This window comes from Drosophila sulfurigaster, chromosome 2L, assembly GCF_023558435.1.
Source record: "Drosophila sulfurigaster albostrigata strain 15112-1811.04 chromosome 2L, ASM2355843v2, whole genome shotgun sequence".
NCBI classification, from domain to species: domain Eukaryota; kingdom Metazoa; phylum Arthropoda; class Insecta; order Diptera; family Drosophilidae; genus Drosophila; species Drosophila sulfurigaster.
In genome coordinates, this window is record NC_084881.1 from 28,277,603 (window position 1) to 28,300,558 (window position 22,956).

The 22,956-nt window shown below is 38.9% G+C and overlaps 3 protein-coding genes across 25 annotated transcripts; 1 reads left to right on the top strand and 2 right to left on the bottom strand.

Annotated features, from left to right (window-relative positions):
• Nucleotides 1-430: 430 nt before the first annotated feature.
• On the bottom strand, nt 431-8,698 carry LOC133835232 (PIH1 domain-containing protein 1-like). The gene is made up of 5 exons (XM_062265181.1): nt 8,524-8,698; nt 8,316-8,448; nt 963-1,576; nt 642-785; nt 431-574 (listed from the first exon to the last, which is right to left on the bottom strand). The coding sequence occupies exons 1-5, from the start codon at nt 8,590-8,592 to the stop codon at nt 539-541; spliced, it is 996 nt and encodes a 331-aa protein (XP_062121165.1). The 5' UTR covers nt 8,593-8,698; the 3' UTR covers nt 431-538.
• Nucleotides 2,027-4,027, bottom strand: LOC133835228 (formin-E-like). The gene is made up of 3 exons (XM_062265176.1): nt 3,085-4,027; nt 2,232-3,022; nt 2,027-2,154 (listed from the first exon to the last, which is right to left on the bottom strand). Exons 1-3 carry the CDS (start codon nt 3,839-3,841, stop codon nt 2,086-2,088), a joined length of 1,617 nt encoding a protein of 538 aa, XP_062121160.1. The 5' UTR covers nt 3,842-4,027; the 3' UTR covers nt 2,027-2,085.
• LOC133835221 (multidrug resistance-associated protein 1) lies at nt 5,903-22,678 on the top strand. 23 transcript variants are annotated; one of them, XM_062265158.1, is made up of 14 exons: nt 5,904-6,060; nt 9,102-9,205; nt 9,285-9,593; nt 9,651-10,856; nt 10,919-11,056; nt 11,214-11,360; nt 12,492-12,576; nt 12,638-13,460; nt 13,908-14,275; nt 15,150-15,370; nt 20,408-20,625; nt 20,686-21,192; nt 21,258-21,639; nt 21,697-22,678. In XM_062265158.1, exons 2-14 carry the CDS (start codon nt 9,158-9,160, stop codon nt 21,886-21,888), a joined length of 4,644 nt encoding a protein of 1,547 aa, XP_062121142.1. In that variant the 5' UTR covers nt 5,904-6,060; nt 9,102-9,157; the 3' UTR covers nt 21,889-22,678. The 23 variants fall into 23 exon arrangements, with proteins under 23 accessions (XP_062121148.1, XP_062121147.1, XP_062121151.1 ...); XM_062265156.1 differs by lacking the exon at nt 15,150-15,370 and adding an exon at nt 15,612-15,832; XM_062265155.1 differs by lacking the exon at nt 15,150-15,370 and adding an exon at nt 16,025-16,245.
• Nucleotides 22,679-22,956: the final 278 nt, after the last annotated feature.

Below are 22,956 nucleotides of genomic sequence, written 5' to 3' on the forward strand. Positions count from 1 at the left end.
TCCAATTTGCCAGGGCTGCGTTACAATGGCGGCCGGTTACTAAAACAAATGCAACTTGTAAATTTACATTTACATTTACATGCTCTTGTTAAATTTCGACTTGGTATGAAAATGCTTATTTATTGTTAACTTAGCAACCTTATTAATTCTGAAATTTTAGACTTTCTTTATTTCTCATAAATGTTCTGAAGCACTGAATGTTGGCGACCATTTTGAAATTCGATTTTACATGTCAGATGCACGTTTCAAGCCAGTTTATAATTATGCTACCAGGTAACTACCTGACCTTCGTGTTAACCCACTTCTTAATATTGAGAAAAGTATTGATTATCATACTGTACACCAACAATCACCCATCCATGAGAAACATGCAAATGAAAACGAATACCCAAATTTTACACATCCCTTTGCATTCTTATAAAAACGAGAATTTTAATAATACAGTAGTTGGGTTTTATACCATTGCTCTTTATTTAATTACTCAAACATAATAAGTATAGTTTTTGTTTTTTTTTTATGCACTGCATCGAAAAAATAATTAGGCACTATGAACTGGAATGCGCACTTGTAGCATCTGTAAAAACAAAAGAATAATATATTAATGTTTTTATTTAAATTAAGCCAAACTATAAACTTCTCACTTTGCTAGTTTTATCAAAAAGTGCTTGAGCACGTTCTTGATTCAAACGATAATTCACAAATTTGTCAAAAAGAATGCCGTGCTTCAAAGACTCGAGCAAAATACGATCCTCGCCAATATCCAAGTTAAATTCTTGTGACGATACCTGAAAAGGAAAAGGTGTAAGATGAAATTTACAAACAATTATCTTTTTAAAAAATTTCATTTCAATTCGATCTTTTTCCCAATTGTTCTCACATATTATACAAAAGATACTTTTGAAACAAAACAAATTTGTTTCAAATAAGAAATTGAAACACCAAACGATTTCTTTTATACTTACACAATTAGGCAAATAGAGCTCGGCTTGAATTTCATGAACCACTTCATCGCGAAGACGCGCACGCAGTTTGTAGACCGGTTCTCTGTTCTTTATCCAATTGTTACGAATATTAGTTGCATGCGCTTCATCGATTTCCTGCACCAGCTGCTGACCTGAGCTAGCCTGTAATCCCGGCTTGCCGGGATCACTTGAGTTTACGGCCCGCTGAACATCATCGTTGCGCACACGATGAGCCACAAGGGTGCCAATGAATTTGCGATTACTCAGAATAATTGTCTTGTGCATGGTTATTTGAATGTTGTACTTTTCACTCAATGCCTCAGCCACGATTTGCAGAAAGAAATTATTAAAGAGTTGTGACTTTTTGATTTTGGCCAGAAAATTGGGGTGAACTGCAATATCGCACACTTCGACCGAATTGTCGGAACGATCCTTTGTGTTTCGCAACTCAGAGATGCTCATGGGAACACGAAAAGATCCCGGAGTGCTCGATTCCAAGATAGCAATCAGTTCCTCATCTGTAACATCGGTTGGAGCTGGTACTTCGGCTGCTTGGCAGACGTTAATGAAGAACTTCTCATTGCTGTTCACCTTGAAGGTCTTGACACAGAAACCTGCCAATGAAATAGAAACGAAATTAGTCATAAGCTGTCATAATTCTAATTTGCATTATAACATATATAAGGTAAAAATTCGTCATATTCAAATTCATATAGTTTGAGCAGCAGAAATCATAATTGTTTGATTTTTGCTTAGAAATGATGATGGTTTGAGTTTTAATAAATTACTTCATTTCGAAAGCAAATCAATCAAAATAATGGCTTTTGGGTAATTTATCTATTCTTCAATTAAAAAAATATTTATTATCATTATTTCCGATGACTGAATTCCATTCAGCGTTCACAGCGTGAAATACTTTTTATTAAGTTCTCTTGTAACGAATACAAAAATATAATACTCTTTTTTAATGTTAAACAGTTCAGTTCAGTTCTCTCATAACGAATACAAAAGAATAATACTGTTTTTTAAAATTAAACAACTTTTTCAACTGGATGATTATTTCCCCTTCCAGTTAACGTGCTTAAAACTACAAAATGCTTAAAATATAAAAGCTTAAAGCCGCTTAAGATTTCACAGATTTTAGTTTGTTGTACATTTCCTTGTGTTTCGGCCACTCAATGGTACTGAGAGTCTGCAAATAAAAAAATTAATATAAGAATTAGAATTTATATTAAATATAATAAAATTAATTATGTTATCCTTGCTTACCTTCAGCTCATCGAAGGCCTGCTTACACAACCAGTGGAAAGCGGGACTCTTCCAACGCTTCTGAAGACCCGAAAAATTATTCGTGAGATTGTCGCTTAACTTATAATACTCGGCCCAGATATAGACCATGCGGCGCATCTTATACAGCCACAGATGATTTGGAATTTTACGTATCATATGCTGCAGTTTCTCTGCAGTTGCTGGCAAAAGATTCTCCAAGAATGTTTCATTCATTAGTTCATAAATAACTTTGAAGTCTCGAAAATTATTCGATTTGGTCTCCAATGAGAATCGAGCCCGTTTCATCAAGTTGATTATTACATCCTGCGTGGACATCTGTTTCTTATAATAAGGTAGGAACTTATGCTTAATATTAAGAGATCCAAATGATTCAAGCTTCTTATTGATTTGCAGTTCGCACCACTTGAACGCTTTCCACCAGGTAAGCCAACATTTATAATTACGCTCCTCATATATTCTACTCCATTTGTTGTTGATACGTTTACGAATTGTGGGACGTCCGATTTCAAATTCATTATCGGTATCATTGCCGTCATCTTCATATTTATCCATATCACCATCGTTATCCACTGCATAGATTGATGTGTTATAGATAGGCTTATGCTCAAAGAATGTAACTGCATAGGATTTCTCCTCCTCCTCCATTTTTGTATTCGGTTTGACGTAGGGCAACTTGACTCCAGCAACGATAAATCCTCGTTTCTTTCCATCATATTTTTGCTTCTTTGCCTTTCCGGATTGAAGCGGTTCTGTTGCAGTCCGCTTTTCAACTGAGAAGAAAGTTGAAAGTTTAATTATTTGATTTTAGTATTGAATAAGAATTTTATATTACCATTTTTCTTGGCAGCTGTTGTAGTTGTCTTTGGTAATACATCAGACTGTTTTTTCTCTGTTTTATTGTTGTTGATCGATGAAGCAGCGCTCGCTGGTTTCTTCTGTTCTCCTTTTTCTTCAATCACTTGTTTTTTCTGTTCTCCTTTTTGTTCAATCACTTGTTTTTTCTGTTCTATTGTTTTCTTCTGTTCTCCTTTTTCTTCAATCACTTGTTTTTTCTGTTCTCCTTTTTGTTCAATCACTTGTTTTTTCTGTTCTATTGTTTTCTTCTGTTCTCCTTTTTGTTCAATCACTTGTTTTTTCTGTTCTCCTTTTTGTTCAATCACTTGTTTTTTCTGTTCTATTTTATTCTTCTGTTCTCCTTTTTGTTCAATCACTTGTTTTTTCTGTTCTATTTCTTTCTTCTGTTCTCCTTTTTGTTCAATCACTTGTTTTTGCTGTTCTCCTTTTTGTTCAATCACTTGTTTTTGCTGTTCTCCTTTTTGTTCAATCACTTGTTTTTTCTGTTCTCCTTTTTGTTCAAGCACTAGTTTTTTCTGTTCTATTTTTTTATCAGTCGTCGTTTTCTTTACTTCGTTTTTATCTGTGGCTTGCTTTGGTGGCTGCGGTTGTTGTTTTTTATTGATAGCTGGTTTTCTAATGGCTCTAGGCGGATTTACATTATTATTTTGATGATTGTTCCAGTTTATTTGATTTCCGTAGTTTCCGAATTGAAAAGCGTTGCCAAAGTTAAGGTGACCTCCATTGTTCAACATACCATTAAAATCGAAGTTGTAGTGATTTTCATTAAAGTTATTATCCCAGTTATTTTGCTGAAAATTATCCTCAAAGTTGGCTGGAAAGGAATCTGCTGCCCAATACAAATTACAATCATTACGGTAATCGTAAATGTTATTATTATATCCATGAAAATTGTTATTCCCGAAATTATTCGGATACCTTCCTCCACAATCTTCATTACGTCGACCGTTAAAGTTTTGGTTTCCAAAATTTTGATTATAATTTCCATGATAATTATTTTCTTGGGTAAAATTACCATTGGATTGATTAAAATGAAAATAATTTGAATATTCATTACAGCGATCGTTAAAGTTTTGATTTCCATAATTATCGTGGTAAAAATGTAAATATTCATTACGGCAACCGTTAAAGTTTTGATTATCGAAATTTTGATTAAAATTTCCATGATAATAATTTTCTTTGTCCCAGTTGCCATTGCGTTGATTAAAGTCAACATAATTTGAATTACGATTCATAGATCCGCAATTGTTATTATTATTTATATCAATGTTCTGCTTTGGACGACGGCCGAATTGATTATTCGAATAATGAAAATCGCGATGATTATTATTATTATTGTCGCTTCTATCGTTTCGACCACGCAAGTTATCGAATTGTTGCTGTCTCCCAACAAATTTATTGTTTCGCTCTGCTAGCTGTTTTCGCTCAATCTCGCGCTCCTCTCGGCGCTTTGAATTGCGCGTCTGAAGAGCATGGAAATTCTCATCGGTGCGACGAACTAAACCATAGTTCTCGGGACTAGCGTCTCGCTCTCTCGCATTAGAGAGAGAGCCGACAGCCCCGGCGATGTTGTCTTCAATCCAATTAATGTCACTTGACGACGGCGATGTGGCCGGTCGATCTTTGGGCCTTTGCTGATGCGATTCGATAAGTGAGCGAATTTCTCGAACAATCTTTGCATCCACATCGACCCAATTTCTGCTGCCCTTCTCGAGGAACATGTCCACCCGACGCTGCTGTAGTCCGCGCATATTGAAATCGGGGACCTGGAGGGAATCGGCGGCCGCAGAGTGAGCAGCACTGCGGCTGAAGCCGATCTCGCGCATAAACAGACGACGTTGCTCTAATTCAATCTTAGTTATCGCCGGCATAAGGGGATCAATATCGATATCTGCTCACAATACATGCAAAGAAAACGTACACTTTTATTAAAATAAACTCACTAACACACACACATTTGCCGAATTCTTAACTCTTTGCTTAAAATAGTCTTAAGAGTGCGGCTTAATATTGCACACTTTAAGAACATATGTGAGTGTGTGTGCATTGTTTGCTTTGCGCTAGCTAAGCATATGTTTATTTAGATTTGAGGTCTCTATAAACAAGAATGCTTAACACTATCGCTTTTCAAATAACGCTTATTGTGACTTTTCGCACATTTTCAGTATTTAAATTCTGAGTCAGTGCCCAACGTCATAGTTACCAAACATAAAGAAATACGTATAAATATGCATAAATACAATTGATCGATATTGGTTCGCTTAATAATTTCACAATATCAACAGTTGTTTTTATTACCCATGCGCGAGCGCGCTCTTTCTCTCTTTGCCTATCACATTGCCAGTTATCTTGCTCTTTAAGGGGCCAAAAATATATATGGCAACAGTTTGCCGCTATCTCTTGGCGCACGCCGAAAATGCCGATGGGCAATGACTGTGCAATTGAATAACAAATAGTTGCGCGCGCTCTCTTGCAGCTCAAACAAACTGTAAACAACTCGAAACGGCATTCGCAGTGTGACCAACTTCGGGTTGAGCTTGAATTGCTCAAAGTCTGGCTTGATGCTGTTAGCTTTCTCATTGATGAAACCAGCGAAAGCGACGCTTGAGAGCGTAGTTTCAGTTGAAAGAGAGTGAGAGATTGGGAGAGCGGCTGAGTTAGAAATTGCATGCTCGCTCTCTCAGCATTTTGTAATCAAGTTTGCTAGCTCTTGATTAAAACAAAACAAGATATGTGTGGTAGTGTGTGTGAGAAGAGGGGACTTCTCGCTAGACCTTTCAAACAAATAAGTGCCGCTGTTTCGTGCTTTTGGTATTCAGTTGGTTCTGTTAGCTCGATACGTGCCGGTCGAGAAGTCACTCTAAACGCGTCGCCGCCATCATCATTGCTCACCCAACAAACTTCAGTACTTTTTGTTTTTCTATACGTTCGTTGTTTTCAATCGGCAGCAGAGGTAATTATAAGTGGCATTTTACTCGCATTGCTAGCTCGTTGTTGTTATTGTGGTTCGGCCTCCCGCAGCAAGCGTAACAAGTGCGGACGAAAGTTATTTGACACACATTGTGAAATACCCCTTCATTCGCATACATACACGCGCACGCACACATACGTACGTACATATTTATATGTAGAATATTCTAAAAGGGATTCTTAAACAACATAGCAAATGTTTAACGATTTTCCATGAATCATTTCAAAAAGAATATTTAAACGTTGCCCCGCAGTGATTTTCGTTGATTACCGCTTTTTTGTTTTGTCATGCTCAATGCGGTTATTAATTGATAAAGTACATTTATTTATATACGCGACATACAGTCATTATTTTTGATTTAAATGCATACCATTCATTTTACGAAAAAAAAACCAAAAATAATTGTGCTTGGCCATTCGAATAGTTTTTTGAGGCTAGACTTCACACATCAATGACGTCATTGTCATTCAAGCCACAATTTGATAACTTCCCAAGAAGAAGGCCACACACACACACGCAAACTCAAAACAAGAACGATAAGCAGAGGGAGTAATAAAATTATAAAGTGCAATTCAAAACTAAAGCAACAATTCATAGAAATACAGTTAGGAGTCATATACACACACACACACATGTGCAAATCTTTTTGTGGATGCGTGTGCGATTGTAGTGAGAGATAAGAACGCGCTCTTCCGCACGTCTCTCTTAAGACTCGAGAGATAATGAAGAAATTAAATTAAACGGCAATACAAAAGGATAAGCAAAAAGAAACAAACGTGAATTCTGTTCCGTGTAAAGTTTATAATGGCGAAATTTCGTAAGTGCCCAGAAGTGATTCTCAAGTGATATATGGATGATAACGGCAAGGGCTGCTAGATAAAGTCAAAGACAACGCCTGACAATCAAAGCGACACATATCATATTGTGTTTTATATACTTATATGTGCATACATTGTGGTTGTTTGTGTAAACACCAAAATGACTTTGAAGCTCGCATATCGCTTGTAAAAATGTAAGCATATATGCCAAAGCCATAAGGCTAGTGAACTTTTATTTTTATCTGGAGAGCTTTTTTCTCTTCTGGGCAGCAGCAGCATCATGATGACTGTGCATTTCATTAATTTACAGCTCTCATAGCGAAACTTTCATTACACTATGCAAGTTCTCAATGAGGATTGTTTTTTTTTGGCGCATTTTTTCGACAATTAAATTCTTTCCATATATATTACATAAGAGATAACCGCCGGAACAGGTTTTCCGCTAATTACATACAAAGGTGCTGTCCAAACGAACATTCAATAGAATTCTCGTTTTATTATTTTTTTTTTCGTTTGCGCTGACCTTGCGTGAAGTATAATTTATTTGTTAGACGGTTTGCGACACAATTCATTTGTCCGTCAATTGCAATGCATAATCAACACTCAGCTGTAAAACTGATTAAATTCTATCTGATTAATCCATTATAATAATTCATATGTCATTATTATTTGCCATCATTCAAGTGATCGTCGATTCGAATAATTGTCACAAAGCGAGAGTTGTGTGGATAGAGTATTTGAACTGCGGTGCTGTTGCCAACTATAATTAACGATAGTTTCTTGTTTTATCTAAATTTAACCTTAAAACACGTATGAACCGAATTCAAACAAGTTTTGCTTTAAATCATATAATCAATAAAACTGGCATTTGGAAGTTCAAGTGTCTGAAAGTCCACAAACAGGTTCCACCAAAAAATGCCATATTTATATTAATGTAGTAGAATGTACACGCGAATAAATCTAACAAATATTATAATTTGCATGTGAATAAAAGAATTCCCGGTTGGATTTCGAAATTCGAAGTAAAGTAAAGCTCATTCCCTTGGGTTAAACCAAAGATAAGCATTTTACGTGTGCTTTAAAGGTAGTTAAACGTGAGCAAAGAACCGTTCGTGTGTCACCGATTTCGAGTTTCTGACGTGTATCGATAGATTAAACAATTACCAACAAGTGTTTGTTGATTAGATCAGTTTAACAGCTGGTCAAACCCTTCCTCATAATGACAGCGCGTATTTAGTGAAGTGAAGAAGCGACTCGACTGCATTTCCAATTGGAATTGCAGAACAAGTTCGCTATATTAACGATCAATGCCTGTGGTAGTCATAGGACAGTAACAGAAGTTCAAAAGGATGCACTTTCGCTGTCCGTAAATCAAATTTAATTAGGAAACTTGAAACTCGAGTTCAAAATAAAACTTACCTGGTGTGGGTTGCACAACTTTTGAGTCGCGTGGCGGCGCTGCAACATTTGGCGCGTTGTTGATGCCGGCGTTGCCGCCATTATTGTTCTTGCTACCGCCAAAGAATTGATTGAAATTATCTTCCATCTCGTTCTATCAGAAAAGTTAGTTAGAAACCATTTTAATGCGAAATATTACTTTGCACATTTTTGCTAATGCGCTGCTTACCCGCACAAAGCGAAGATTTTGTTCACGGAAATTGTCATTGCCATCCAGAAAATTAGTACGACGCGCCATGTCAGCGTCGTTTTTATTATTTATTTACTTAACTATTGTGTGAGAAGTATTTGTTTTCTTATTTTGCGGCAGACAAAAATTTTATGGGTTGCTCGGCAAATTGTGAAATGACAAGTGATTAAAAGCGTGACCGTAGTTAAAATTAATAACGTATTATTTCACGTCGTAAAATATACTAAAATACAATAGTCTTTTAATTGCTAATTTAGCTAGTTCAGCAACAGGTGATTTGTATTTTAAATTAATTTATGATTTACTGATAAACACTATCAATAGTTGGGTAACCTTTTTAAATTTATTAAATACTTCAACTCCGAAATTAACTGTAGCGATAATTAAACGCAGATTGTACAGTGTTGTGAAGTGTTGCGTTTTATCGTTATCGTTGTCGGCATTTATTATTACCGTTGCTTCTGCTCGACTGGGAACCGACCAGCTGTTTTTGCACAGTACACTATATTTATATGTTTCACACACTTATTGAGGAGTGTCTTGTCTTTCGATTGCAGGATTACACAAGGAGGAGATTGTACACATAAAATACAAAAAAGTCGATAGTTAAACCATGGCGGAAGAGTCAGCCATGGACCGCTTTTGCGGTTCCGAATTTTGGGTAAATATATTTCAATTTGATATGAACTGTTCTTATTACGACGAGTGAGAATTGTTTATAACCTAAACTCATCTTATAGAATTCCAGTTTGTCGTGGTGGACAGAAGATCCCGATCTAACACCCTGCTTTGAACAAACAGCTTTAGTTTGGACACCATGCGCCTTCTTCTGGCTGTTTATGTTGTTTGATTTCTGGTATCTCAAGGCCAGTTTGGACAAGAATATTCCATGGAGTAAAATTAGCATTTCTAAATTGCTCTTCACTATCGGACTATTGGTGATTACCATCCTCGATCTAATCATGGCCTTTGTGAAGAAGGGCGGCGACACTGATCTGCCCAGGTACCCTCTTGACGTCTGGGGACCGATCATCAAAATTGCCACATTTGTGAGTATCAAATATTATTTTCACCACCTTGCGTTTTACTAACATGTCAAATTGCAGTTGCTGGTGTTGCTCTTTATTCCGCTGAACCGCAAGTTTGGCGTGCAGACATCGGGTTGCCAGTTCATGTTCTGGTTCCTCTTTGTCATTCTCTCGATTCCACGCTGTCGCACTGAAGCTCGGGCTCATCAACAGCGTAACGAGATACTTGATTCGAATCAAGAGGAGATACCTGACTACTCATGGGAGGAGTATCAGTTTGTCAGCTTCTTCATCTTCTATGCCTTCGCTTGCGTCATGCTGTTCCTCAACTGCTTCTCCGACGCGATGCCACGTCAGACCAAATATAAGCGTGGCCCGAATGAGATTCCCGAGCTCTCGGCCAGTTTCCTATCACGCATCACGTATCGTTGGTTCGATAGCATGGCACTGAAGGGTTACCGCAATCCTCTCGAGGAAGATGATCTCTGGGATTTGCGCCCTCAGGATAGCTGCAAGGAAGTCATGCCCACGTTCGCCTATTACTGGAATAAGAATGTGCGTAAAAACTACAAACAGGCGGCTCAGACATCGGAACCGAAGGCACAGTTCGCTAATGGCAAAGTCTCGTTCGAGAATCCCCAGGGCAATGGACGCAAGAAGGGCATGGCTAGCATTATGCCGCCCATTTACAAATCCTTTGGTGGCATCTTCTTGTTTGGCTCATTCTTCAAACTTATCGCCGATGTGCTGACTTTTGCTCAACCCCAAGTGCTGAGCTTGATCATTGGCTATGTGGAGGCTTTTGAAACAACGCCGCAACCCGAATGGAAGGGTATTCTGTATTCGGTGTTGCTCTTTGTGTTGGCCAGCATACAAACCTTTATATTGGCACAATATTTCCATCGCATGTTCATCGTTGGTCTGCGCATCCGAACAGCGCTCATCAATTGCATTTATCGCAAGGCGTTGCGCATCTCGAACGCGGCTCGCAAGGAATCGACTGTGGGTGAAATCGTCAATTTGATGGCTGTGGACGCACAACGTTTCATGGATCTGACCACATACTTGAACATGTTGTGGTCGGCACCGCTGCAAATCGGTTTGGCGCTGTATTTCTTGTGGCAGGAATTGGGACCCTCGGTGCTCGCCGGTCTCGCTGTGATGATCATCATGATTCCCTTGAACGGTTTCATTGCCAGTCGCATCAAGACCTATCAGATTCAGCAGATGACCTACAAGGATAAACGTGTCAAGCTCATGAATGAAGTCTTGAGTGGCATCAAGGTAAGTTTGAAGTTTAGCAATCAATTTATGCATTCTTATTGTAATATATTTCTCTTTAAAAGGTACTTAAACTTTACGCCTGGGAGCCGAGCTTTGAGAAGCAAGTTTTGGATATACGTGATAAGGAAATTGCAACACTGCGCTCCACCGCCTATCTGAATGCCAGCACATCGTTCCTCTGGTCTTGTGCCCCATTTTTGGTAAGAATTGCCGGCCGCCAAACGGGCGAAACTTTGAAATTTCTTTACAGCACTTGCCGTTTGTTGGACTCGCTTTAATCGTGGATTATATATGTGTCTATTGTCTTGCCCCAAATGCAATGAAAATTGTATAAAAAAAAAAAAAAAAAAAAAAAAGGTATCACTGGTAACTTTTGCCACTTACCTGCTAACCGATGAGGCGAATCAGCTGAGCACTAAGAAGGTCTTTGTCAGCATCGCACTGTTCGACATTATCAAATTGCCGCTCACAATTATCCCTATGCTGAATGCTGACATAGCCGAGGTAACGAGCGAGCGAACGGCTCACAAGGAGCACACGGAACACAGATCTAAATGATATTTACTTCGGCTATGGGCGCATTCATCAATTGGCACCAAATCAATCCAATCAAAAATATTCAAATTAACCTGCAACGATTTATGTATTTTTCTAGGTTTCATTAGTCACATTTGCCACTTATGTTCTAATCGATGAAAATAATGTGCTTGATGCGAAAAAAACCTTTGTCTCATTATCATTATTCAACATTCTTCGTTTTCCGTTAACAATGTTGCCCATGCTGATCACCAACCTGGTGCAAGTAAGTTGATCACATTGCAGTACTCTCTGCCTACTTCAAGATCTGCAGTTTCAGCATTATATCATGATGTCGACGCATCATGGCTTCTGTTGAAACTGTAGACTGCAAACTGTATTGTGCCGTCTTGTGTATTGTAAACGATATTTGTATTTATTTATTATTTTTTTCGATATAGCAACAGCAAACAAACACAACCCGATCTTTAATTTCAAACCCTTTCTAACTAACCACTTATTTACTCTAAAGGAGATCTAATTCTATAAGTTCTATATTCTAACTTTAACCTCCTCCTTACTAACTCTCCCTTTTATTCTTTTCATTCAGATGTCCCTCTGTAACAAAAGTTTTGACAATTTAGTTGGGATTCCATGACATAATTTAGCAGCAATAGGCATTGGGGAACTTTTCTATTCGATTCTCTTATCATAAACCATGTTTAGCTTAGATTCACATTCAATGCCCTTGCAGAGGGGTATTAATGAAAGTCTATTTTAATGAATGAGCCTAGCTTTATTTTATCTGTTTAGCAGAATGGAATGTCTACTAACCCATCTCTCTATCCGATTCCGTTTAAGCTGTAGAATTCATTGGAAATATTATTTGTATGGACGTGTTTCATTGAATACTTTTAGTTCTGCAAGGGTATCAAAATTTCGGCAGGCCGAGCTTGGTTTTGTTTGCCTTTTTTTTATAAGCGGGGTCTCAGCAGCAGATTCTTTCACCTTTCTTCCCAAAAAACCAATCCATCCCAACAACTAACTACTAACTAGTTCCGTGTGTGTTATTGAGTTTCTTGTATTCGTATTTAACTAATCGATTTATTTTTCGCATAGACGCAAGTGTCCGTCAAACGTATAAACAAATTCTTGAACAGTGAAGAGCTGGATCCTAACAACGTGCAACACGACAAGTCCAGGCGTAAGTTATGAAATCAGTAAAGATTTAAATCATATAATAATTTTATTTATTTCGCTTACAGCTCATCCCATTATCATTGAGAATGGCCACTTCTCATGGGGCGATGAGGATGAGACTACGCTCAAGAATATTAGCATGGAAGTGCCAAAGAATAATTTGGTCGCCATTGTGGGCACCGTCGGCTCTGGTAAGTCCTCCGTGGTACAGGCCATCCTGGGCGAAATGGAAAAGATTTCGGGCAGTGTCAACACGGTAGGCAGACTGGCCTATGTGCCACAACAGGCTTGGATCCAGAACGCCACAGTGCGTGATAACATATTGTTTGGCAAGGCCTACGATCGCAAGCGTTACAATCGTGTGATCGATGCCTGCGCTTTGCGCACGGATATTGAAATTTTATCCGCTGGCGATTTGACCGAAATCGGTGAGAAGGGCATCAATTTGTCGGGTGGCCAAAAGCAGCGTATCTCATTGGCTCGCGCCGTCTACAATGATGCCGATTTGTATCTGCTCGATGATCCGCTGAGTGCCGTCGACGCTCACGTAGGCAAACACATCTTTGAGGAAGTGATCGGACCGAAGGGAATGCTTAAGAACAAGACACGTGTGCTGGTTACCCATGGCATTACGTTCTTGCCCCAAGTGGACAACATTTACGTGATGAAGGCGGGCCAGGTCAGCGAGAATGGCACCTACGCCCAATTGCTGAAGAACAAGGGCGCCTTTGCCGACTTCCTCATCCAGCACTTGCAGGATGGCGAGGAGGAGGAAGAGGATCTCAATCAAATCAAACGTCAATTGTCTGAAAATGCTGAACCCGAACTGCTTGCACCCATTGAGAAGGCCATTAAGCTTGCGCGCACCGAGAGTTTGTCGGACTCCATGTAAGTATAAAACTTATTGAATTGTTAAACAAGAGCAGACTTAGGCTTAGACAATATAAATTTACTATAATGACAGGTGTTTAGTTGCAGTAATTAATCATAACGCTTATCTTTGCTAATATATAAAATAGAATAGAAATATAATAAGCAGAGAAAAGATTATTTTAGGTATTCAATGCTTATTTAGAATGCTTTTAAATATTTATTAGTGATGTAATACTGTCCGTACTATGAGTAAGAAGTAAAGTAAAGTAGAAATATTGAGGAATTAGAAATTAGTATGAGAAAAGGGAAAAGCAAAAAGGAAGAAAAAGGAATTTTGAAAAGAGAAGGATAGGGAAGGACCATGAAACTAGAATATGCGCCATTTGGATTGATTAGGGATTGGAAAACTAGGATGAGAAGGGAAGAGTTGTTATATAGAATGTGCTATGCTCTCATCCACAGCTCTGTGACCTCAGCTGATAGTTTGATGGGACGCGGCAGTCTGCGTCGTCGCGCCAGGCGACAGGAGTCGTATGATTCAGCAGCTTCGGCTGCCTCCCTGAAGCGCAAGCAGGAGGTCGAGGGCAAGCTGATTGAGACAGAAAAGTCACAAACGGGCGGCGTTGAATTTGCCGTCTACAAGCATTACATCAAGAGCGTTGGCATCTTCCTCTCTGTGGCCACACTTGTGCTCAACTTTGCGTTCCAAGCATTCCAAATCGGTTCAAATATCTGGCTCACCCAATGGTCCAATGACAAAGAAGTCGAAACTAATACAGCAAAGAGAGATATGTACTTGGGTGTCTATGGTGCCTTCGGTTTTGCTCAAGGTAAGTCCATTGTGATACAGTTTACTATTATACTATTTCCATGTCGATGTTCGATTGTCCCATTTATGTAGTGTTTATGTTCTCGTTATCGCTTCATTTGCGTTTAGTTTCTGCTTTTTTTGTGTAACGTTATCGCTTTAATCCTTGTGCTAGAAGTGAAGATAACATCGCCGTCAACAGCGAAATATCTTTACAACTGGCGTAACTGTGTTAAGTCTGTTAATTTAATCTTAAGTTTTTCTTCTGGGGTTGGTTTATTATTATTTATATTGTTTAGTTCTTATTATTTTATGTTTTGCTTTTTTATGTTTGCCTGAGAATTCACTCGAAAGAATATCTACTATATATAAGATTGGCTCTGACAGAACATATTGCTCACCTAAAAACAACAAAAAAAACCAAAAACACAGTCTTCATTCGCTCTGACAAACAATCTAGAAACAAAAGCAAAATGAATCCTAACCAATCCTAACAAGAACACATAATATGCGTCTATTAACAGTTGATATTGCACTCTTTTGTCAAATGCTGCACTGAAAATAATCTAATTAAGGCATGAACTGAATGGGGAACTTAAGAACGCTTGAAAATTTCAAAATTACTCTTCCACTTGTCGAATAACTTGATGTATTTAACTGCAAAAGTTCTTTTGATTCGTTGTAATCAATCTCTCTTCGGGGCATGTCTATGAATGTAATTAAGTGTAGTAGTTTGATGCCTTGTGTTTTGTACACTTAAATAATACTCCTTGAAAATTGGCAAAAATATTAATTGAATTATGTGTATTGTTCCCTTCCTTTAAATTTCCAAAAAAAAAAACAAACGAAAAACGCTTTATTCCCAACCACTTCCCGAAACAAACAAAAAATTGTAGTCGGAACGAATTTCTTCTCATCACTCATGATCTCATTGGGCGGTCTTCAGTGTTCGCGCATCCTGCATAATGAACTCTTGCATTCCAATTTGAGATGGCCGATGGAACTGTTCGATACTACACCGCTGGGACGAGTCGTTAATCGATTTTCGAAAGATATCGATACCATCGATAACACATTGCCATTCAATATACGGGTCGTTTTAAGTCAGGCTTTCATGGTATGGACTTCAGTTTATCAAGTTGATCAACAACAACAACAAAAACACGGCATATTCAGATCGTTTATCATATATCATACTATATGCATTTTGCTTATTATCAAACAAAATAACCAATCACAATTGCCTACACGTATGGTTTGGTAGTTGGAAACGGATTTTAGGGTTTTGGCTTTGGTTTGGTCACTAATCTTCTCTTCTTTCTTTTCCTCCCCGACCCCCTCGTAACTGAATGTTGCAGTTGCAACCAGTTACTTCTCCACTCTTGCGCTCTCGCTGGGCTGCATTTACAGTGCCAAGTATTTGCATGACGTCCTCGTGCATGACACATTGCGCTGGCCCATGGAACTATTCGACATAACGCCCATTGGTCGTGTTGTGAACCGTTTCTCCAAGGATGTCGATACTATCGACAATACCCTGCCGCTCAACTTGCGCGTTGTTATAACCCAGGCTTTTGCGGTAATTCTTCCCTTAGAATTTCCCTTTCCCTTTCTCCCATTTCTCATTTTGTCATGAGGGAAATTAAGAGTGTAGATGATTCAGCTGTGTTAGGTTTTGTTTTTTTTTTTGTAGGTTGTAGCAATTCTTCTGTGGAGCTTCTTAGTCTAGTTCTGTCGACACGCTAATAGATAATTCTTTTTATATATATAGTTATATCATATCTATTCTCCTCGCTTGCGCTGGCGCTTGGCTGCATTTATTGCGCCAAGAAGCTGCACGAGCAGCTGATTGATCATGTATTCCGATGGCCCATGGAAACGTTTGATACCACGCCAATTGGCAGAATCGTGAATCGCTTCTCGAAAGACGTTGATGTGCTAGATAACACACTGCCTATGCTCTGGCGCATGGTGCTAAGTACAACATTCTCGGTAAATTGATTAAAAAAATTCACTAATTCAATTAGCAAATTTACAATCAACAAACAAACAATCAACAGCACTGCTGCACTTAGACCTTAAGCAAAATAGCATCAAATCTTAGTGTTAGAACTGTCCACTTGTCACTATGGCACTGCCACCAAGCAACAAAACATAGAAAACAGAGCTTTGTACATATTGCAAAAGAGAAGCTTTAAAACATTGAATTGATAAAAAAGAAAGAGTATAATCTTTTAAAATTAGTTTATGGGGATTTTATCAAAATGCTTTACCCGCTTGCTTAGCTTATCAATTAAGTGTTATACCAAAAAGTATTCTACATTCCAATTGGAACAGATGCATTCGAAATTCAAACACAAACACGAGAACTAATGTCTATTCTATGTATTATATTGTAAACTAACTTCTATCCATTAGATGGCCTAGTCCTCAGTAATAATTACCACGTAGCTTTATTGCTTTGCATGCACGGCATGAATTTTTGTATTCTAAGAACGTCTTGGGTCAATTGTATTTGTATTGTATAGTAACTTTACACACTCGATGCAGTTCTCACACGTTATTTTTCGGGCCTGGCCCAGTCACTTGGTTGCCTGCACTGTTCCCTGGATGTGTTTTCCAAGCTGATAAACGTGGTGTTGAAGTGGCCGATGGAATTGTTTGATACAACGCCATTGGGTCGCATACTCAGTCGTTTCTCAAAGGATATCGACACCATTGACAACGTTATGCCACAAATTCTGGCACAGTTTCTATCCACATGCTTCTCGGTAAATCTCAAGAGATATATGTTATGTATCTTTCCCTAACCCAGCACGACATTCTAAGAACTCTTCCCTTAACTATATAGGCTAATAATATGTGCTTCCATAGCCCACACAACACACTAAATTTTCTAACCTATACACCTTAATTAGAATATTATCCACACATTATCATTTATCATTTACAGCATCATTTGAAAACGCCATTTACTTGATTTGAGTCAGGTGGAAAAACAACAAAAACAACTAAAAACCTCAACTACAACTGAGTTTTGTATTTATTATGCTTTGCTTGTTTTTTATGAATTAAGTAGTTAGAACTTTCTTATTATTCTAATACTAAGTGAAATTTCCCACTCTGCAGATGCGCTTTTCTCAGAGCTCTAACGAAACATGTTGCGATTATTAGAGCCGATTAATATCGAATAGAGGTTTGCCCGGGTCTCGGGCGGTTTAATTGGTTTCACATCCATGAGCTAAACTCTCGCCCCATTTTTTGAGTTCATTCTCTCTTCTCTCTTTATTTCTCGATTGTTTATCAATTTTGTCGTTCCATTCCATTCCGTTCCGTTCCCATGCAGGATTGTTTGCCTACTTTGGTAACGTGATTGTCTACGTTGGCGGCCTCAGAGCGGCACAAATCATCCACAACGATCTGCTGCGTATTGTTATGCGCGGCTCCGTTTGTCGCTTTTTCGATATAACGCCATTGGGACGCATTTTGAACAGTTTCAGCGGAGACATGGATGTTGTCGACGAAGAATTACCCGGCACTATGGACTCCCTTATGTCCTTCCTTTGGATGGTATTCCCAATTTGTACTTTATTTCATTCTGATTTCGCTATTTTTTTGCGCGTTTGCCTTTCTTTTTATTTCCCCCCGTTTTGTAGCCAACTTGAGTTACGGTTTGTACTTGTGCATCCATTAAAGTTGTGCAAGGTTTTTTCCATATACATAGACCTTAAGATATATCACATTACACTCACAATCGATTCTTTCTCTATCTCTTTCACTCACAAAACACACACGCAACACATCTTTAATGTAGGTCTGTGCAATTATGGCGCTGCGATCACACTTTTCACATCCTCGCTAAATGCCTCATTTAAAGTGTTTCGCCAGCTCTTCGATAATATCATGCATTGTCCATCTGAGTTTTTCGATACGACGCCCAAGGGTCGCATCTTGGATCGCTGTTCCAACGATGTCAACTGCTTGGACATGGTCATGCCCTTGAATATACGAATGTGTATGTCCACAGCGTTTCAGGTAAAACCTCTTTGAGATCTCTCTAGACCCGTTGTCCCATCGATTTTTGGTTTGTTCTCTACTTTAGTTTCACAAAAAAAAAGAAGTTTTCTTCAGTTTACTCGATTTTCGAAAACAAAATTTATATCGTTTCCTGTTTCGTTTCGATTTCCAATTTCCCCCCATTTGATACCTAAATATTTATTATTAGATTAGCTAACAAAAGTTTAACCTCAAATATGTTTTGTGAATTGTCTAGAAAAGTGTCGAGAGTCCCATTAATCGAAACCAACCAACATTGAAATCCTTACAGTCATTAGCTTTATTGGAGCTGTATTTCTCGTTAATATTGGCGGATTGATTGGGGCCAAGAAAATCTTTCGACAATTGTTGAGGCGTATTCTGGGCGCCCCTCAAGAGTTTTTCGATATGAAGCCGCGGGGTCGAATACTAGATCGTCTGTCCAACGACGTCTACAAATTGGATGTGGTATTGCCTGATTTATTGCGAGTCTTTAATGCTCAAGCGTATCGGGTACGTCTCCATTAAGCTGCCATTTTAGATTGTTTGTGACTAACATCCCAAGAGCAAAACTAACATATTTCACGTTTGTACTAATCCAATTGTATATTTTCTATGCATCCCACCTAAGCAAGTTTGTAGTTTCTTCAGACATTCTTTAGACTTTAGACTGTATATAAAACAAGAGCGGGGCATTTCTGTATTACTATCGATATTCTCATCGTCCTAAAAGGCTGAGCCTGAAAGCTAATCAATTAATCCATTGCACATCGCAGGTATTGTTTGTCTAATAATGAATCTGGGCATAGATCTGGGAGCCCTGAGAGCCGCCAAGATTCTCCACATGCTGCTCTTAAGCAATATGTTGCGTGTTCCCATGTGGTTTTATGATACCACCCCAGTGGGTCGCATAATGTCACGATTCTCCAAAGACGTTGACACCTTAGATCAGAAATTGGTGGAGGTCGTAAACGATGGTCTCTGGTGTGCATTTGAGGTAAATTCCCCCGATCCTTATTCCTTATATCCTACTACCTGCTATCTTCAAGACTAGAATAGCCGCCCCTGTACAGTGTAAGCGTATGTAACTAAAAACCAAAACCTGCATAACGTATAACTAACCCCCCTAAAAACTGCATCCGTTAAACGCATTTGTTTGCATACTGAGTGAGGAGCGAACTTTCAGACATCTTTGTAGTCTCTAATAGCTATTGAAATCCGCAGGTTTATTATCTGTTACAAAGGTTATACTGCCGTCTCTTGGAGGTCTGCGAGCAGCCACATTGCTCCATGCATTCCTTCTACGAAATGTCCTGCGTTTGCCTACACACTTTTATGACACCACTCCGCAGGGTCGCATTTTGTCCCGATTCTCCAAAGACATTGACACGGTCGATACGATAATTCCACACATTATTATCACTATGGTGTGGATAGTATATGAGGTAACCTCCCAAAGATATCAGATAAATCCTCTCTTATAAATATCATAGATCTCACAACAACTTATATTCAACTTACAATAACACTGTGATTAACAACACGTCCGAAATTGCACTTGCTTCTTCCGGCACTTTATATTTACCTTTAAACTGCCTTGATTACCAGGGTTTTTTTCTTTCGCGTTGTGCTTGGCACCTGATCTCGGGAGTCTTAAAGCTGTTAAAGCGATACATTTGCTTCTCTTGCGAAACGTGCTCCGCCTTCCATTGTGCTTCTTCGATACGACTCCGAAGGATCGTATATTAAATCGATTCTCCTCTGATGTTGCTATTGTTGAAGATCTGATGAGCATCATAGGCGATTGTGTGTGGTTGGTCCTTGAGGTAACCACTGACTCTTCGACTGGAACTTAGGCCCACGAAATGTCACACAACATTCACAATTCCCCACCTAAAACTTTCCTACAATTGACTCAAATCAAGTATACGACGCGTTGGACATGCTTAGCATGCCATAGATTCGAATTATATTATAAAGTCAACTATTTCAATCACGTATTAAACCAATTCAATTTCCCCCCATTTATTTTTCAACTAACTCCTCACTTCAGTGCACCTTTTGAAGTATTCATATTTTGAAAAGTACTTGAGATTAATATTCCTTATGTCTTGGTTAGGTTCTCGCCACTATTGTGGTTATTAGTATATCGACGCCGATTTTCTTGGCTGTCATTGTGCCCATTGGATTTATCTACTACTTTGCGCAACGCTTCTATGTGGCCACCTCTCGTCAGCTGATGCGTTTGGAGTCCGTTTCCCGTTCGCCTATCTATTCGCACTTCGGCGAAACCGTCACCGGAGTCTCCACGATTCGTGCCTACACTGTGGAGGATCGGTAAGTGTTATACTATTGCATTATTCGATTCGATAGCTAAAGTCTCATTCTGTTCGATAGCTTCATTGAGGAATCGGACAACAAGGTGGACAAGAATCAGGTGTGCAAATATCCTTCGCTGATTGCCAATCGTTGGCTCGCCATCCGCCTGGAAATGGTCGGCAATCTGATCATCTTGTTTGCCTCGCTCTTCGCTGTGCTTGGCGGACAATCGAATCCCGGTCTGGTCGGTCTGTCGGTTAGCTATGCGCTGCAGGTGACCCAAACCCTTAACTGGCTGGTGCGCATGTCCTCAGACATTGAGACAAACATTGTATCCGTGGAGCGTATCAAGGAGTATGGCGAGACCAAGCAGGAAGCCGCCTGGGAACTGGAGGAGGACAAGAAGAAGCCCAAGAACTGGCCCGCCGATGGTCGCGTCGAGTTCAGCAACTTCCAAGTTCGTTATCGCGAGGGTCTCGATCTAGTGCTGCGTGGCGTTAGCTTTAACATCAGCGGCGGCGAAAAGGTCGGAATTGTGGGACGCACTGGCGCCGGCAAATCCAGTTTGACGCTGGCACTGTTCAGGTAAGTTCAAAAAGCTCTATTTAACGGTAAATGGAATTGTATATAACTTTCTTATTTTCAAACAGAATCATAGAGTCTGCCGGTGGTAAAATTATTATCGATGGCGAGGATATTGCTCAGCTGGGTCTGCACATGCTGCGCTCCCGTTTGACCATCATCCCACAGGATCCAGTGCTGTTCTCTGGATCACTGCGCGCCAATCTTGATCCCTTCGATGTGAAGACCGACGAAGAAATCTGGAAGGCACTCGAGTTGTCTCATTTGAAGGCATTTGCCAAGGGACTGCCATCCGGTCTGAATCATGAGATCAGCGAAGGAGGCGACAATCTGTCTGTTGGTCAACGTCAATTGGTTTGTCTGGCTCGTGCTCTGCTCCGTAAAACGAAAGTGCTGGTGCTTGATGAGGCCACAGCTGCTGTCGATTTGGAAACCGATGATCTGATTCAGGTAAGTTAAAGCTTAACCAATGCTATTGGATTTATCTTAATTATTCCGTATTTGCAGAAAACAATTCGTAGCGAGTTCAAGGATTGCACTGTGCTAACAATTGCCCATCGATTGAATACGATTATGGACTCAGATAAGGTTATTGTGCTGGACAAGGGACAGATTACAGAGTTTGCTTCGCCCACCGAGCTGCTGGACAATCCCAAGTCGGCCTTCTACAGCATGGCCAAGGATGCTAATCTGGTTTAGGATAAATACCAATACAATAACGAAACTCATATAGCAAACAAAACAAACAAACAACAAATTCTAGAAGTGTAATTAGACATCACAATTTAGCGATAGCTTAAACAGAAATTCGTGAAATCCATCGTTAAAGTGCTCTACCTCAGCGGAAGCAACTATATAATTAACAACAATAGCAAAAACTACAACTACAGCTGAAAATAATAACACGTACAATCCCAGCATTGTTTGTTTTGGGTGTGCAATTTAGTGAATACCATAAAAATGTTCATTAGCTTAAGCCGAAAAGTTCAATAAGGCGCTGACAGGTTTTCTCTAGTACATTAACTAAAAATGTATTATGACATATATGATATGTGGACATAATATGATTGTCTGTACATACCACGTGTATATGTACTTAGGTACCTAGGTTTTTTATGTATTGTACTTATGTATATATGTTGTCGACTATTCTATATACTCGTATATGTACTTATATGAATTTACCTGCCAAGTTTATTTTTGTATGCAACGTTTACAAACATGCGATAGAGTTGAATGCGAAAAATGCGTTCATTCGATAACTCAAAAGGTCAAAAATCATACGACATTCACACTTATGAATCGTACTTACTACAAATTAAATAAAACCTCTTAAGAATTTGCCTTCAGATGATTAAATCACATAAGATTAATACAGAGTAGTTAATAAAATTTTGCAACATTTTGTAAAATGTGTACTTAAAAAACTAAAAGGTAACAAAGTGAAATTGTAATGATAAGTACAAATAAAATCCACTTAACCAATGTATATCATGTCATGTATTCATTTATAATTTGTTTATAAATTATTATTTTTAATATAACCTTGAAAATTAAAAAATAACGTTCGCTCATAAATTTCAAACTCAGCGCCAAACTTAAAGACAGTAGAGCATTTAGTTTGAAGTCAAATCCTCTTGCTGTTGATTTCTGTTCGCCTGGTATTTCATTGATTATTCTGCCTGTTTTCGAGCTCGGCAAATTTTAGTGCACACACACACACACATACGCATAGACATCACCTCAAGAACAACAACAACAGGCATA